We start from the raw sequence: 19,106 nt of genomic DNA on the forward strand, positions 1-19,106 counted from the left end.
TTCATATAACCATCTAACAATGTAAATATGTTCATAGAACCATCCAACAATGTAAGTATGTTCATAGAACCATCTAACAATGTAAGTCTGCTCATAGATCCATCTAACAATGTAAGTCTCTTCATAGAACCATCTAACAATGTAAATTTGGCCATAAAATCATCAACCATTGTAGCACTGCCCATATAATCATCTAACAATGTTGCATTGTCAATAGAACCATCTAACAATAAGAATTGTTCATAGAACCATTTAACAATAAGAATTGTTCATAGAACCATTTAACAATGTAGCACTGCCCATAGAACCATCTAACGATTAGCATTTTCCATAAAACCATCTACCATTGTAGCACTGCCCATAGAACCATCTAACAGTGTACTGGTAACCTGCCCAGAACCATTTGATAATGTATCGCTTACAATCTTACAATGTAGCACTATATCCACGGGCCCATTATCTGTTGTTAACCTTTCATCAAAATGCTACTGTTTACAGTATGCTTTTACTGTAGATACCTTTATGGGCAAAGATAAAGTTCTGAACATTTTCAGCCTGAAGTTAAATTGATGGGTCTGATAGGTGTGTATTGGACTTGGCCTCAGTCTCCTGGCCTCCATATATATATAACCAAGTTGGGGTAGATACAGACCCCAGGATTAATATGTATAAACACACTGCCAACCGACTGTTTGATCTCCCCTATACTTTACAGGTAGATCCAGAAATTAATTGACCACGTTTTAGATTGTTGGTCAGGTGGTTATCTAACAGGTGATTGTAGATTAACTGACATGTCCTTCGTATCGTGGGTGATCATGGTGAGGTGAGAATCAGTCCTGTTGAGGTCGTTTCAAGTTTACTGAGAGATGTTTGGTTATAACGGGATGAGAACCAATTCTGTTGAAGCAATTAATATGAGTTGCATAGAGAACTGTTCTGTGTAAGTTCCTGATATTACAGTATAAAGGTACGTGTATGCATGTCGTCTTCCCTTCAGGTTCGGGTGATTGCACCTGGACCTTCGTTACAGGAATAGAGTTGACAGCGACTATTTGTTGCGTTGATTTTTTCTATCCAGCTGAGTCGGATTCAGAATTTATGAAAATTCTTTAAACCTTTAGTATACAGTGGACCAGCTGATAATGTGTGTAGCTAGCTGACTTACTTACTAAATTCCTATATACCAGCAACTCTGATCAGGTAGAGGTATGATGGATACAGGTGTATCCTATCAAATTTAATACAACATGTACTGGGACGGTAGACAGTAGGTTTGCCTGTTTTCATTAATCATTAATGAGAAATGAGCTACACTGATATAACTGACTCCTTACCTGTGACAATTTAACAATGTATATGTCATCTCTAGCTAAGTAACGTTACAGGCCCTGGACAGACATCCTTTAACTTAATATAAACTAGGTGGAATTTTAATTTAAAAGGGCTGGTCGGGGAAAAAATGTCATATTTGCTAAAATGGCATACATATGTTTAAAATACCTTCTTATGAAATTACCGATTCAAACTTTACTGAAATTCACTCCCTTAGAGTAAAAATTATAATTAAAGAAATCCTAAATCATCACCTGACAGTCTAAAACTCTCAATTGACCGAGATCAGGGATGTAATTTTACCGCACTCGCGTCATCAACAAGGCCAAATGTAAACATCGCGGCGAAAGAAAAAGATGCATGCAAAAGTCATGACAGGCACAAGGTATCAATACCGTTATATATAACAACAACATATAGGTAGGAATACTACACTTGCATCATACATGACCCTTGAAAACAATCATTTACGTATAGTATTGCTGTCTTGTCAGCTAGTTGAGTCCGACATGGCACATGAGGGTGTGCTATTGTTGTTATCTTCACTGCCTCACTTTCGAAACAAACACTTGACATATATAAATAGATCTGCGCTATATTTATGCAGGGCTTCCCCGAGATTTCAGTGGTCAAAACTGGACATTGCAAGCAGAAATCGACCATCATATTAACGTGGTATAACTTTTGGAAGGCCAGAGAACACATTTAGACCCATTTCTTGGTATTTTTTTCCCCGACCAGCCCCTTTAAAGTGATTTAATTGATAATTAAGCGGAAACTAGAATTAACTTAAGTTTTATTTGAATCAGCTAATTAAGACCAATGTACCGTTAATCAATATGGTTCCTGACAGCACCATGGGTTATGGAAAGCAGTAATATCTGTACACAGTGTCAAGTTTTTCTGTCGCCTGCCATATATAACGGAGATGAAATTATAGAGATCACTCTATCTCTGTTGGAAGAATCTGTTGTTGTTTCCCTGCAATGCTTTGATTTTCATGAAACTACCCACAATTACCTTTGATTTTCATGAAACTACCCTCAATTACCTTTGATTTTCATGAAACTACCCACAATTACCTTTGATTTTCATGAAACTACCTACAATTACCTTTGATTTTCATGAAACTACCCACAATTACCTTTGATTTTCATGAAACTACCCACAGTTACCTTTGATTTTCATGAAACTACCAACAATTACCTTTGATTTTCATGAAACTACCCACAATTACCTTTGATTTTGACCCAAATCTGAAATTCAATATAGTAGTAGTGCAGCCAATATCTTCGATTTCATCACCATAGGTCCGTCAGTTTTTCCTTTAAAACACTACTAGTCCTGAACTGCTTAGTGGAATTTAACTAAATTTGGTGTGGAGCATCCTTGGGCCAAGGGCACTCAATTTTGTATAAATGGTGGGTATGGCCTCCCCCTGTTTTCAGAAGAGTGGGGCCTGATAGGGGAAATAGAGGTATAACCTTTAAAATCCTTCTTCTACCATAGGGATTAAGGAATTTTATCCTTATTTAGTCTGGAACATCATCGGTCCAAGGGGACTCAATTTTGTATAAACGGTGGATGTGGCTACCCTTGGGGCAGAGGGGTTGGGCCGAATAGGGGAAATAGAGGTAAACCTTTAAAATCCTTCTTCTACCATCAGGTTAAGGGATTTCATACCAATTTGGTCTGAAGCATCCTTGGGCCAAGGGGACGTCAATTTTGTATAAACTGTGGGTTTGGATGTTTTACCAAATCTGAAAATCAACATGGCCGCCAGATCTAGAGGTACAGTTGGCACATACATCTACTTTAGTGGGATTCTTAATTTTATATATGTCACAAACTACAGTTTCCGTCATGGGTGGTTTATTTGGATTTCATTACCCACAAGGAAAACTTCAGTAAGCTAATTCATCTTACCCTATCTTAGTATATATTCAATATATTCTAATCTGGAAGTCTTATTATCTTATAATTGCTGCATGCTAACTAGACTTAAGTTTTTCAACTTTGTTTGAATTTTCATCTGACAGTAGCAACCATGTAATGTACGTGAATGTTGCTCATATATATTATGTACACCTGAGGTACTTACCACTCATTAAAGAGGGACAAATGACCATCTCATCAGATTAGAGACGTTCATTCGAGAGGCTTTCGCCAAGAAAGAACACCTTGTCGCTGTGTTCTTCGANTATTATCCGCTACAGCCTGTATTCCTGAACACATCTTATATGTAAATGCTGAGACAATAAATTCATCTTAATCTACATCTGATGTATTACAATAGTATTGTCCTACATTTGTATATATATTATTAGCTCTACTCCATCTTTTGTAAAAACAAAAATCAGGTTGATAAATTCATCGTTATAAATAATCATAGCAGAGTATTTATTTTGATACGATATTATACACGCCAGTGTTATTTATGTCTATGTTACCGATGTTGATTAAATCAATCATTTTCGTCTTGGCCAAGCATGAAATACAAATAGACATAATCACAATGAAAGAGTGACGCCTTCAGGCCATCTGACAGAGATATAATCGTAGTAATTATTGCCGAGCTTGTACAGTCATTTTGTGTGGAGACCCGCATTGGTATTTAAAATGAAATTCCATTCATATTTACGCCTTGTGTCAAAGTGTTTAAATTTCATTCATAAAAGTGGAAATATTTTGGAGCTGGAGACTTGCCCAGATTTGTATGACAATATTATGTGGTGTGACATGTACTGTTTATGTGATGGACAAGGAACCTCTCACCTCCACTGTCTCTTTGTGTCGGTGTAGTCTATATCAACGATAACACCTACTATATATTGGATATACATAGATGTTCTACGAATCTGTGATCACTTTCTGACATTTGTCTTAAAGATATATTGGATGTACATGGACTTTTTGTGGTCAAATTTATAAAATAGTTAATGATGCTGAATTTTACTGAAAATTTCAGTGAGAATTTTTCTGCAGGCAATACTGGTCCTACTATACAACAGGTAAAAAAGGATACTCAGTTTAGCTAATTAATAAACCCAAGGGTGCAGAGGGGATATAGGATACTGGGTCAGCAGCACTCTTAGATTTGAAAGGGGAATGACAGCTGACAAACTGTCATAGACTACAGGATGTTACGCAGAATGTCACGTATCTGAAGTATATTCTGAATTTAGATATGAATATTGTATTGATTATATGGTATAAATGCTATTTATCTTAAGGCGGCATCCTTTATAACAGCAGTTATTTGGGATTACTTTCCTTCACTATTTTAATTTACTCTTTATATAACTTTTAATATTATTAAACTGATTATATATGAAAATATGTCTCATGCTAATTTCTGAGTACTTCTTTTAGATATTTTGATTAACTGTCTGAAAAATATGCGTGATGTAAACTTTTTTTTTCATTTTTTTTGGGGGGGGGGGGGGGGGGAAAAATGTCACGTATTTTAGGATCTATGGTAACCCAGAAAACCATGATAAAATGAATAGCCTAGATACACAGCTGGCATTTATTGTCATACAGTTTCAGTTAAATTAGATGTATTTTTCATTTTTAAGAGCATCTGTTGAGTTTAAAATGTGTTCAGATATAGCTCTGTAAATTGAAATGTCATATACAGGCATGCTTTCTTGTGATATACATATGTCAATATAAAATTTGTTTAAAAGTCTGTCATTATTGATAGCTGTTGATTGGAATGACTAATGAGGTTTTTGTATGTTTTAGACGGATTGTATGTACTACTGGACCCACACGGAGCACCCAGTGACCAAACAGAATGCTGACATTGGCAAGCTGACGCCCATGTGGCCACCCAACCTGTCTGACCAAGACAATCAGCATGGACTTAAGTACACAGAAGCAGGTATGACCGGGTGTCTGATGGGGCTGGCATGTCAGTGAATGGAGGCTACCATATACACATTGTATTGTTTGGAGGACTGTCAAACACCTGATTACTGATTGTTTTATTGATTACAAATAAGTACAAATAGGAATTAGCGTAGACCTTGTCGTGTCAAACAGTTTGGTATAAGATCATCGGAGCATACATAATTCAGTTGTACAATAGTTAAGATAACTCATTAAGATCATAAATTGAAATTAAATGTCAAGGGTCCAAAAAACAAAATAAAAATGTGTTTTAGTAAATGGGTGATTTTAGTGTTTGGTCAAGATTGAATGTACGCATACTAGAACTTATCATAGCTAGAACAGACTAAAGGAAATAAAGTTCCATTGATGTACATTGTGTAGCACTTTTCTGTCAATAAAACCCCACAGGTCTTCCTTGTCTATTCCTTGAAAAATACTGGGTCATGACACGGTTAGATATGTAAAGTCGGTCAAGACTGAAAGTTTGTAGAAAGGTTGTACTAAGAATGAGAAATAAGAGCCTCTTTTTCGTGAGTGATTGGTTTTGATTGTGCCTGGTGTTTAGTCACCCACTCCCCCACACCAATATACATTCCTGTGTAATGTGTGTCTGCCCTGCCTGGGCCATTACCTCCTAAATGATGATTTCTGAAGGTCATGACCTTGCCATTGAAGATGAATCACACGATTAGTGGTGCATTAAAGTACTATTAACACAGTCCTGACGTACACCAATCTATTGACAACCTTATTCACAGCCGAGTTCTAATCGTTTTAAATAAGTCTTGTTCATGACCCACCGGTTTCAAAATTTCAATAAAAGTTTTATTAGTTTTGAGCTGGAATTCAATAGAAGATTAATGATAAAGTTGAAGAATTTGGTACTTGTTTGAACATGAGTATTATTACACAATTGTTTGGTATTTTTTCAGCACGATCACATCACAAACATAAAAATCTTATGCGTAAGTGTTGTAAAAGTGTGTGAGACACTATCTATCAGCCATAACAGCCATCATGTCATACAATAGGAATAGTTCAGTCATTGCTTTGTCATCAACTTGCTTTTACTTACTCTACTTGTAACCAAACCAACATATTATATAGTCACCCTGTTATGATCGTAGTACATGTATATTGTTATCAGCATGCATGTAAAAACCTCATTGTCTGTAAATTGTAGAATACCTATAATTGTCTATACATGGTTAAGTCATAGCTTCAAGGTCATCTTCATAAATATGGGTTTAAATCTGAAATAGAAGTAAGGTATCTTAGCTATGGGCTTATTGATGTTACAGAAATAAGTTTCCAATATTGTGCGAAGTAGTAAGGGATCATAGCTATAGGCTTATATAAACGATAAACGAATAGTTTAGTTAGGGGGAACTATCTGTCTTACATTGTACATAATGGTAAGGGATCATAGCTTTAATTTAGACTTATTGATGTTCAGGAAATAAGTTACTTACATTGTACATACAATGTAGTAGTAAGGGGTCATAACTAGAGGCCTATTGATATTAGGGAAATCAGTTTCCAACTTTGTGCTTAGATTTGGAGATGGTGTTAAGTTGGTTATTTATTACTTATTGTGTTTAAGAAATAAGTTTCTAACTTTATTTTGGAGATTTTGCATAGTTTATTATAGACTTAAATATGATAGGGAAATCAGTTTCTAACATTGCTGTTTTGGTGTGAAGATGATGTAAAGTTTGTTATATATGACTGAAATATTTGTTTTGTATGTATACGTACATTTTCCTACCTCTAACAATTGCGAACTTGTAAGTATTCGTTTGGCCTTGTACAATGACACCCTAAAGATCTGCAGTGGGTTTTTCCAACATACACAAAATACAAATTATTACTGGTAAGGGTTGGATTTCAACTAATGATTTTTAATTTGACAATATCAATAAACTTAAAATTCAAAAATTTAATCTGCAAATAAAACCCAGCTGCTGACTAACTCATTGGCATAAAAAAAATGTCTGTTTATAAACAAGATGAGACTTATAAAGGTAAGTAATTGGGAAATGCACATACACTTGTGTTTGAACACTGTTGAAATGATTTCTCTGCCATAGTTCATGGTTGACCAATATATACTGACCAAATCAAGTGCACAATTAGAACTGGAATATAATTACTTAACCGTCATAGTAGATAGTTTTTTTTATCAATTAATTAGTACCTGCCTTTTATATCATATATAATGTTATTGTTTTAGAAGTGTTTTAATTTATAATCCACGTAGTAACAGATCTCAGAGTGACGTACCACACAGTGTATACACATGTAAACACAGGCCAGGGAACGTTGATGTTTCAAATTACAACTAGGAGATAGAATCAGTACCAAAAAACTGTGTTTCATCCTTAAGTTGCAGTTAAGTTTTAGCTCTTATTTTGGATTAAATTGATTGTAAAAGTTGTTGAGTTCTCTTTTACTGTATTTTCTGAAGACAAACTTTGTGATCCATGATATTTCTTTTACCGGTATTCATAATTATGTGAGTGTTTAGCTGGTATTAAGTAGCTTGATCTTGTTGAAGGTAAATTGAGGTATTACCAGTGTCATGATCATCAAACAACTACCTGCATGTATAAGAAAATTTGATACCATTATGAAATATCATCACATCAACTTACAAAACAATATCTAAAAAAAAAAGATTTCAAATTTTTGTATTTGAAATAATCTGAAAGTATTTATTTCCATTTATATAGAATGAATGACATATATGTCACGTAAGCACATTTATTAAGATTATGTGTTTTTGTTTGCAATACACAGGCTTCAGTAGGCATTGTGTGAAAAGGGACAGTTAACTGTGACAATGTCATGTACAGGGTTATAATGACATTTGAAATTGTTAACACAATCTCTGTATTACTGCCTTTAGTACCTGCACTGTAAGTGCTAAATGGCTGGAGGTATTTTATATAATGTGTAGTATTTTCACATGTATGCTGTTTTATCCTAGCAATGTGATAAGGAGATACGTTAGTATACATTGATCATATTATGTTTACAGAACACCAGGCAGCTATGGTCTCATCACGACATGAATATCAAGAGGATCTGAAGAAACTCAAGGTATTGCCAAAAATACGTAATCTTTAGCTCGCCTTTTCGAAAAATAGGGGCTAATGTAGTCACCCCGGCATCGGCTTTCCACTTCCTGAGGTTAAAGTTTTTAGGGAAGTTTTTTTTGTGAGGTGTTGGGCCAGCACCATCAATAGGCTGTTGTCTATTATAAGGTTGAAGTATTTATATGGAGTATTAGTAATGTTCTGCACCTTTTTTTTTTTATATATACATATTTTGGTGCCAAAAACACCTTTATTGGACTTTGTTTTAATTTTTGTGCAAGTTTGCATGTGCAGTATCGGATTGCTCACCACCATCAATACGCTGTTGACTATTTCACGTTGTTGGTCATCTCTTCTTTTGAAATGTACTACATGTTAAGGTACAGCAAACCGTGTTATATTGCCACCATTTGGATCAAAGAAATATTGGCATTATAAAGGGGTTTGGCAATAAATTGAGGGAAACGTATAAAGAAATTCTTAAGAAAAACACAATTTAAAGGACCTGAAAATATGTTGGCAGTAAACGAGTTGGCAAATGAAATTATGGCCGTTATATCAAGGTTTTACTGTACATGTGTTCTATTGATATTTGCTATCTTACAACATATATCACCAATAGGTGAGCTATGCTGTTCTCCAACACCTCTTTTTTGCTATTGTAATTCTTTCATAAAGTTTTATTTTTGAATACTACTTGTGAATTATAGAATTGAATCATTGCTTCATTAATATAAAATAAAAGGGCAATTTAAGAAATCCTTCCAAGGGATTATGGGATTAATTTGCTTTGTTGAATTGGTGCTGGTTATTATGGAATTAGTATATTTGAATCCTTACTGGGAATTGTGGGATTGGTATAGGTAAATTCTAGGAATAATGGGATTGGTATCTAGTGAATCCTAGTGAATTGAAGTATATGGGATTGATAATCATATAGTTTATTCTTTGCTGGGAATTGTGAGATTTTAATGCCTAAAAATCTTGCTGAGAACCTTGGGATTGGTATAGTTGATTCTCTGATAGGAATTATGGAATTGGTAAAATTGATTCCTTGCTAGGAATTATATGATATTGGTATGTGTTTAGCATCTTCCAAGCAACTGTGAGAAAAAATGTATCATTCTATGATAATAAATGCTACGGATCATCTGTAAGTCATTGTACTGGCTCAATCTGTCTTAGGTCATTCACCAAACAAGTATGGTTGGAATCTGACCCAGTGCTTTTAACAATATATATGTTAATTAGTTTTCTTGTGTCCAGTTTGATGTTTTATTACTCTAACATCTGAGAAGAGTGAACTTTATGAGATTTAACATAAGGATGGAACTGGTTCTCCTGTAAGGTACCAGTCTCAAACCATTGGTGAACGGCTGTTTAATTGTCAGGTTTATGTTTGAATAAAATTTCATTACAATGTCAATATTGTATGTAAAAGGATACAGGTGGTTCTTCATGGCTTGTTAAGTAGGTCATCATACAATGGCTTAAATTTCTCAGTTCTTGGTGAAATGATGCTTACCTGCGTATAGTGTTAAATTGAAGTAATGTTACCTACATATAGTATGTAATAAAAATGATGTCTACCTGCAGATAGTGTGCAATTGAATCAGGATCAGTACAACTTCCACAGTGAACGCTTTTTCGTCCTTTCAGCCGTACTTTTCATATCATGTTAATTACATTGATATTTGCTCAGAATTTGATAAATATAAAAGAACTGGTGGCTGCAAGTATCAAATGTTTAACATATTGTTTGAGTGATATCAACAAGGTGACGTAATATTTCTCTGTGTTTCCCTACAGGAAGAGCATCAGGCAGTTCTGGACAAATTCCGTGAAGAGCACGAGAAAAGTGTCAAAGAATATGCGGAGCGCATTGCAAACCTACAGCTAGAGGTGGAAAAGTACAAGGCCCTAGCAGGCATTGAGGAGTATACACAAGAGGCTCTGGCAGAAGCAGAGGCTGCTGGGAAGGATCTAGTCAATGGACACGTTTATGCACCAGACGGGTCAAGAATAATCGCAATCACTGCCACACCACAGTCGACACCGTCTAACTCTGAGTATCACACGCCAGCTGTGACACCCGAGTGTGTGACAGGGACTTATCCTATCAACATACTCCGTGAGAATGGGGACACCATGGGCATGCCTACCGTGCCTCCAGAGCTCCGGCCAGATCCTCCAGCACCCCCTCCTCCCCCACCTCCTCCCCCTTTTATGGCTGGCCCCCCTCCTCCTCCTCCTCCTCCACCTTTTATGTCTGGCCCCGCTCCTCCACCACCCCCTCCTGCTCCAGGCATGCTGGGACTTCAAAGCGATAGAAGTAAGTATCAGTGCGTCATTGCATACCAGCTTGATTGATTGGATAGCTAATAAACTAATGTAACTGCCATTAACTTTGGTTAACAAATATATTAAGACCATATGGAGTAGTGACACTGATATAACTTTAAGCTGTTTTAACAATTGTGTAATTTTTAAACATTCATGATCATTTGGAAGTTCATTGTAACAAGATTTTTGATCAGTCAAACAGTGAAGTGGAAAGGAAATGGTAATTGTATGTGTGTTCCAGGGCCCTCCAAATCTCCGATCAATACGAAGTCGCCGATGAAACCATTGTTTTGGCAGAGAATCCAATTACATGATCTCAAACGTTCAAAGAACAAAGAGTGAGTATAGCTGTGCTATCTTGTAGATCCTGAGAGGGTGTGTTAAACATGGTTACCATTCTTGTGGCCATAGGAAACGAAGTAAGATATATTTATTGTTTCTTTTTTTGTGATCAAATATAATGAATACTAGTGCTATGTTCATGGCTATTGGGATAAACAAAGAATACTAAAAACAAAACCAATATGAAATTATATAAACAGGAATAAAAAGATTGAATCTATGGCCATATATTGAATAACAAAAACTGTACAAAAAAAAACGTTTTTAAAATGTAAACATATTGTTACAGTGTTGCCAATGCCCGCCTAGTGTGGGAGGAGTTATCAGAGGCAAACTTGGACTTCATGGAGGTTGACTCACTGTTCTCCAAACAGCAGCTTAACACCAACCACCGATCTAACCTCCATCGTCGCAAGTCCCTACAACAACAGGTAAATAACATCCCTCTCCCACACAAGTCCCTACAACAACAGGTAAATAGCATCCCTCTCCAACACAAGTCCCTACAACAACAGGTAAATAGCATTCCTCCCCTACACAAGTCCCTACAACAACAGGTAAATAGCATTCCTCCCCTACACAAGTCCCTACAACAACAGGTAAATAACATTCCTCCCCTACACAAGTCCCTACAACAACAGGTAAATAACATTCCTCCCCTACACAAGTCCCTACAACAACAGGTAAATAACATTCCTCCCCTACACAAGTCCCTACAACAACAGGTAAATAACATTCCTCCCCTACACAAGTCCCTACAACAACAGGTAAATAACATTCCTCCCCTACACAAGTCCCTACAACAACAGTTAAACAGCATTCCTCTCCCACACAAGTCCCTACAACAACAGGTAAATAACATTCCTCCCCTACACAAGTCCCTACAACAACAGTTAAACAGCATTCCTCTCCAACACAAGTCCCTACAACAACAGGTAAAAAACATTCCTCCCCTACACAAGTCCCTACAACAACAGGTAAATAACATTCCTCCCTTACACAAGTCCCTACAACAACAGATAAATAGCATCCCTCTCCCACACAAGTCCCTACAACAACAGGTAAATAATATTCCTCCCCTACACAAGTCCCTACAACAACAGTTAAACAGCATTCCTCTCCCACGCAAGTCCCTACAACAACAGGTAAATAATATTCCTCCCCTACACAAGTTCCTACAACAACAGTTAAACAGCATTCCTCTCCCACGCAAGTCCCTACAACAACAGGTAAATAATATTCCTCCCCTACACAAGTTCCTACAACAACAGTTAAACAGCATTCCTCTCCCACGCAAGTCCCTACAACAACAGGTAAATAACATTCCTCCCATACACAAGTCCCTACAACAACAGGTAAATAACATTCCTCCCTTACACAAGTCCCTACAACAACAGATAAATAGCATCCCTCTCCCACACACGTCCCTACAACAACAGGTAAATAACATTCCTCCCTTACACAAGTCCCTACAACAACAGGTAAATAGCATTCCTCTCCCACACAAGTAGGCCAAACATTCATCTGTATTTAAATGTAGGGATAAGTTACATACACTTAATTGTTATAGAAATGTCCATACCTTGATAGATTTAATTGTTATAGAAATGTCCATACCTTGATAGATTTAATTGTTATAGAAATGTCCATACCTTGATAGATTTAATTGTTATAGAAATGTCCATACCTTGATAGATTTAATTGTTATAGAAATGTCCATACCTTGATAGATTTAATTGTTATAGAAATGTCCATACCTTGATAGATTTAATTGTTATAGAAATGTCCATACCTTGATAGATTTAATTGTTATAGAAATGTCCATACCTTGATAGATTTAATTGTTATAGAAATGTCCATACCTTGATAGATTTAATTGTTATAGAAATGTCCATACCTTGATAGATTTAATTGTTATAGAAATGTCCATACCTTGATAGATTTAATTGTTATAGAAATGTCCATACCTTGATAGATTTAATTGTTATAGAAATGTCCATACCTTGATAGATTTAATTGTTATAGAAATGTCCATACCTTGATAGATTTAATTGGTGATTTCAAGTTCATTACTGGTTTTTGGTGTGCCTCCCATTATAAGTCAAAAAGGCAGTTTGATTTTAATTGAAATTCACTTTTCACACATGAATACCAATGCATTTCTCATTACAGGCAGCCAAAGTGATTGAACCTAAGCGAGCACAGGTGGTGGGCATCCTGCTGTCCAGTCTGAGGATGGAGATGACAGAGATAGAAAAAGGTATTCAAATGACTATTTTTTTGGTTGATCTGTACAACATCTGGTTATACTTTTCATTGAGCTCAGTTATTTAAATACTAGAAATCCAACAGCCATTCATGATCAAATTCCTCTATGGACACATCATCAGGAGTTCTACGCAATACACCAAATATAGGTCACTGTTATCTATATTTGTTGCTTCATTGACTTTGGTTTAACCAGCAAAGCAGGAGCAGGATACATGTATTGGTAGTATTTGCTAATTTGTGTCAATTCCAGATCTATTTATCATTTTAATTTTTGCTTCAGTTGATATTATCCAACAATGTACACAAAAATATCATTTCAGCAACAATGAACTATTATAAACTGAACTGATGTAACCCAAAACTCTTCCAGTTATAGCAACAAGCTTATCTGAAGTGAAAAAATAAAGTCAACAGCCCTTAACACTTTGATAGTTTACACAATTTAAGATCATGTAGTTAGTGCAGAAAGTAGCCACCTTAAACGACTTCAAGTTCAAGTTCTTTATTACTTTAAGTCGGTTGACTTATCAGTCATAACATATATACAAAACAATACAGAGACAACATACAATATGATACACACACACATACACACACACACACACACACACACACACACACACACACACANATCTGAAATGCAGCTCATACAGTGTCTTTGTTCTCTCGTTATGTTATTGTATCTACCAGTCTCAATAGCTAAATTATGTGCAGAAAGACGAAGTTTAGATAAACAGATCCGGTATTTCATTGGAATATACTTTGTCAAATAGTATTGAAGAGTATGGTGATTTGCTAAGTGCTTATATAAAATACATTTAGGTGAGGTTTCTAATAGCCCTCTCAGATATTGTTGACTTTGATCAAATATTCTTTGCTTTATCATGTACAAAATACTTTTATGGTTATATGAATAATAATTTGTCCATACATCTGCGAATCCGAGAGAAAAAAGACAATGTTTGACATACTTAACCCAGTTAAAGCAATTGCCTGTATTGCTACTACTTAAAAAGGAATACGCAGTTTGCAAAATACAATTTTTCGAATCCATTAGTTTTAACCAATATTTTATCATTCTGAATTTTCTTATATTTTCCAAAGGATGTCGACCTAATTCAAAATAAACCATTGCGTTGCAAGTCGACTTCTTAACTTTTAAAATCTTCTTACAAAAGTGTAGGTGTAACCTCTCAATATCCGTACCTTTTGTAGATCCCCATACTTCACATGCGTAATGCAATATACTACAAACATACGTATCAAATAAATGCAATAACGTTGTACAGTTTAGGCTCAAGTTAGAAGAGCTTGAAAAAAGAGCATACATGGCCTTTCTTCCTTGGTCAGATAACTGTTTCTGTATATGATTAAATTTATTATTGAATTTCAGTTTTACTCCTAGGTAGCTGAAAACATCTACAACTTCCACCTCCAAACCATTATACATCCATCTTTCTCTATCTCGTATACTACCACCGTTTCTAAATACAACTACTTTGGTTTTCTCAGTGTTAACTGTTAATTTCCATTTAGTAGAATACACATTCAGATTATCTAAAAGACTCTGTAAACCTTCAATAGTTTCGGAAAACAATACTAAGTCATCTGCATACATTAACAAAAACAAACTTAATTCACCAAAGTCATAGTCCGTTGCACCATTTTCAATAAATGAGGTTTCAAAATCATTAACAAAAACTGAGAACAATAAAGGCGATAATATTTCCCCTTGCATTAATCCAACACTGCACTCAAAATAATTAGAACATTTACCGTTAGTTGATACACAAGATTTAACTGATTTGTAAAATGATTTAATGACGGATAACATTTTCCCACGAATACCAAGCTTAGTCAGCTTACGCCATAAGCTTAATCTATCAACAAAATCAAACGCTTTGCGAAAGTCCACAAAGCAACAGTACAAACGTTTCTTTGAAGATAAAGTTTTCGTTATAATAGAATGTAATGCGAAAATTGCATCAATCGTACTAAGTTCTGGACGAAATCCGAATTGCGCATCAGTAATAAGGTCATATTTTGTACACACATCTAAAATACGTTTATTTAGTACAGAGGTAAAAAGTTTACAAAGACAACTAATTAAACTGATACCTCTAAAGTTATTAGGGTCATTTAAAACACCTTTCTTATGGACAGGAATAATTATGGCTGACGACCAATTAGAAGGAAAATAACCAGATTCTAGTATAGAATTAAACAACGTAGATAAAGTTGGAAGAAGTAATTCCACGCCAGCTTTTAAACATTCATTTAACAAACCATCAGGTCCATGTGATTTACCACATTTCAATTTCCGAATAGCATTTTTTACTTCTTGTAACGAAATAGGAGCATCTAATTCCTCAAAAACAGTGTCATAATCAGTAAGAATAAAATCGTCATGATGGACTGGATCATTATTTTGTTGTACAGAAGACAGGTTTTTGAAATGATTGAACAGTTGATTACCATTACACATTGGTGTTTTAGCTTTCTTCTTACCAAATTTCTTATAAAAAGACCCGGGGTTATGTTTTCTCATATACTCCAACATATCACATACACTAGACTTAGTATCCTGTATGTTTTAAAACAGCTTGGATGGGATGTTGATGTTAAATTAGAAGAGAAGATGTTTAGAAGCTTGACTTAGTTTGAACCTATAAATACTCTGCAGTACACTTTTCATTTACCAAACATTTCTCTTGTTTTTCCAGCAATTTTGACATTTGATACCTCAGTGGTCAATGCAGAGAAACTCAGGGCAATATATGACAATGTAAGTACTTCTGTTCTTTCCACTTATTCTGACAGTTCTTTGATTTAGAAAAGTCTGTAAAAAACAGCATATTTAATTATTGATAAACATATTATCACCAATATCGATATTGATCAATTATTTTCACCAATATCACATATGTACAGCTAGTGATCATATTTTCTTGCAATCCCGAAATTGCTTCATATTGAGAGTGATCAGTATGTAGATAATTCATTCCTCTGGAAATCATGTTAGACATTTCCATGTGACATATAAACGGTGGTTTTATTTTGTAGCGAGGTGAATCGGATGAAATAAAGAAACTGAAAAAGCATGTTGACAAGCACCCAGATGTACCACTTGACAAACCTGATCAGTAAGTTTATAGACAATAGCCATCAGTATCATTTCATTATAGGTCTATCACTGAAAACAGCATTCTTGTAGTCAGTCCATGATGAAAGCAACGTAATGGAAACTATGGTCCTGTTTGTTTATGTGGATCAACCGGTTTGTCTATTTTTTAATTGTAATAATTCAGGGGTGAAACCTGACAGAGTTGAAGGCTTGCCAGAAAACAACTTCAAATCACTAGGTCTGTCCCTATTTTATAAACAAACAACTGTGGTCCAACCATTTGGAGTATGATAAACAAAAGTGGCCCGTGTGTTGTCTGCCTAGAGTTTGATTCAAGGGACATAACTCTTGTGTGTGTGTGTGTATGTTAAAAGATGATAGTTTTGCTCATTGTTCTGACATTGTTCTATTTTCAGATTTCTGTACAATCTAACATTGTTCTATTTTCAGATTTCTGTACGATCTGACATTTGTCTATTTTGTGATTTCTGTACGATCTGACATTGTTCTATTTTCAGATTTCTGTACGATCCGACATTGTTCTATTTTCAGATTTCTGTACGATCTGACATTGTTCTATTTTCAGATTTCTGTACAATCTGACATTGTTCTATTTTCAGATTTCTGTACGATCTGACATTATTCTATTTTCAGATTTCTGTACGATCTGACATTGTTCTATTTTCAGATTTCTGTACGATCTGACATTAATACCAGACTTCGCTGATAGAATATACTGCTTTATATTTCAACAAACCTTCCAGGAAAGCATGTCTGTGATAGAAAACAAATTCAATAATCTCAAGATGACAGCTGATGTAAGTATGACAGTACTCTGGCTAATATCATACTGTATATGGTCTACTTCTGTTTGTGTGTAATTGAAGAAAACATGGCCTGAGAAACCACTGTAAAGAGTAGTAGTTTTACAAGAGTACTCATGTAACAAGAAAAAGGAATGAAAGTCAATATACAATATATGAGTGTATCCTATACTGAATATCATGAATATTCTGCTTATCAAAATAGGTGACAATGATTAGCAATATGATATTATATATCCATGTTCATTCTATAAAAACCAGATGTGTGATACATGTAAACATCCAGATTTTCTGTATCAGATTATAGTGTGAGATGTTACCAATGTATAAACAAGTTAATGTGTTTTTGAAAAAGTCATTTTGTAGTTGCCTTGAATTATACAAGTATAACATCCCCAACCTGCAATGAAGGTGTAAGGGGAGTAATATTGGAATTTTGTTGTTCCTGTGTCTGCTAATCTATCCACACATCCATCCATCTATTCATCTGTCCATAAATGGAAACTTTTCTCAAACAACTTCTTCAGTTTTCAGTCAAATTTCATAAAACTCCTCTGATGAAGTTCCCACTCTCAGAAGTTATGCACTTGCACTTACCGTTTACAATCCGGGTATTTTATTGGGGTTATGTGATTTTACAAAATCCTTAGCCTAGTCTTCTTTTTTATGATTTACATATAAATTATCATGTAACATCCAGAACAATGCTAATTAAACCATCAACAGTCTGATGAAGTTTTCTACACATTGTCCCCCCCCCTGATATATCTACATTTTGATTGACTTTATTTCAGCATTCTATGTGGGAGTTAGGGTATCAGTTAGCCAGTAGCTTACAGTTCTAGTTTAAGTTAATGTGTTGCTTTATTTACAGTTGTTGATGAGAGACGAGGGAATCAGAAATATCTTAGGTCTAGTCTTGGCTGTAGGAAACTACATGAATGGAGGTAAGTTTGAAAGTTCAATGGGTGTAAGTTTAAAAGTTTAATAGTTTTGAGTCTGAAAGTTTAATGGGTGTAAGTCTGAAAGTTCAATGGGTGTAAGTCTTAAAGTTTAATGGCTGTGAGTCTGAAAGTTTAATGGGTGTAAGTCTGAGAGTTTTATGGAATATGTCTGAAAGTTTAATGAGTTTAAGTCTAAGCTCATTGAATGTAAGTCTGAAAGTTTAATGGATGTAAGCCTAAGTTTAATGGGTGTAGTTCTGAAAGGTTGATGGGAGAAATCTGAAAGTTAAAACCTTGAGAAATGGTTGGGAGCCATGGCATATTAATGTGATAGAAAAAACTTATGGTTTATGCAGTGGTATTTATAACTGTTTTGGTAACTGTGACTTGCTCATTTTTTGGTTATATTTACCATACTTATTTATATAATTACTGTTTGTTGTATATAGTACACATGCATACTGTATTAAATGTTTAAATTAATATGAAGTAATCAGCTTTGTACTGATTTGTGCAATGATTTTCAATATATTGCTTACACGAATCCAGATTTGAAAATCCATTTCTTGATTTCAGGGAACCGATCTCGGGGGCAGGCTGATGGCTTCAGTATAGAGATATTACCTAATCTTAGGGATGTTAAAACAAAGGTAGGCTGTGAGAACAAATTATGTCATATCAGAGTTATGTCAAGAAAATATGGTTTTATAAAGTATTTTTGATATATTCAGGCTAAGCATGTGTTGAATTCAATTTCAATTACACAGGAAAACAACAAAAAGTACGGAAGATGTTTAAATTTTAAGAGATTATAAACCTTTATCTGTGTATGAGATTTAACTGGTAAGTATTGTTAGTGGTGATATTGCTAACAATACTTTACCTGTGACAGAAATTTGACTCGAAAGTATAAGCTGGCATTAATATT

The 19,106-nt window shown here is 35.0% G+C and overlaps 1 protein-coding gene across 1 annotated transcript in view; it reads left to right on the forward strand.

The window, feature by feature from the left end:
- LOC110460830 (protein cappuccino-like) overlaps positions 1 to 19,106 on the forward strand; it is a 62,927-nt gene that overhangs the window by 19,189 nt on the left and 24,632 nt on the right. Inside the window, exons 4-15 of the mRNA XM_021514005.1 lie at positions 5,083 to 5,221; positions 6,165 to 6,197; positions 8,273 to 8,334; positions 10,140 to 10,662; positions 10,915 to 11,011; positions 11,305 to 11,446; positions 13,188 to 13,275; positions 16,010 to 16,071; positions 16,350 to 16,429; positions 17,099 to 17,228; positions 18,109 to 18,181; positions 18,755 to 18,828. Of these exons, the coding sequence (XP_021369680.1) occupies positions 5,083 to 5,221; positions 6,165 to 6,197; positions 8,273 to 8,334; positions 10,140 to 10,662; positions 10,915 to 11,011; positions 11,305 to 11,446; positions 13,188 to 13,275; positions 16,010 to 16,071; positions 16,350 to 16,429; positions 17,099 to 17,228; positions 18,109 to 18,181; positions 18,755 to 18,828 (1,503 nt within the window). The remainder of the gene's footprint in view (positions 1 to 5,082; positions 5,222 to 6,164; positions 6,198 to 8,272; positions 8,335 to 10,139; positions 10,663 to 10,914; positions 11,012 to 11,304; positions 11,447 to 13,187; positions 13,276 to 16,009; positions 16,072 to 16,349; positions 16,430 to 17,098; positions 17,229 to 18,108; positions 18,182 to 18,754; positions 18,829 to 19,106) is intronic.

This window comes from Mizuhopecten yessoensis, unplaced genomic scaffold (genome assembly GCF_002113885.1).
Source record: "Mizuhopecten yessoensis strain PY_sf001 unplaced genomic scaffold, ASM211388v2 scaffold10485, whole genome shotgun sequence".
Classification (NCBI taxonomy): Eukaryota; Metazoa; Mollusca; class Bivalvia; order Pectinida; family Pectinidae; genus Mizuhopecten; species Mizuhopecten yessoensis.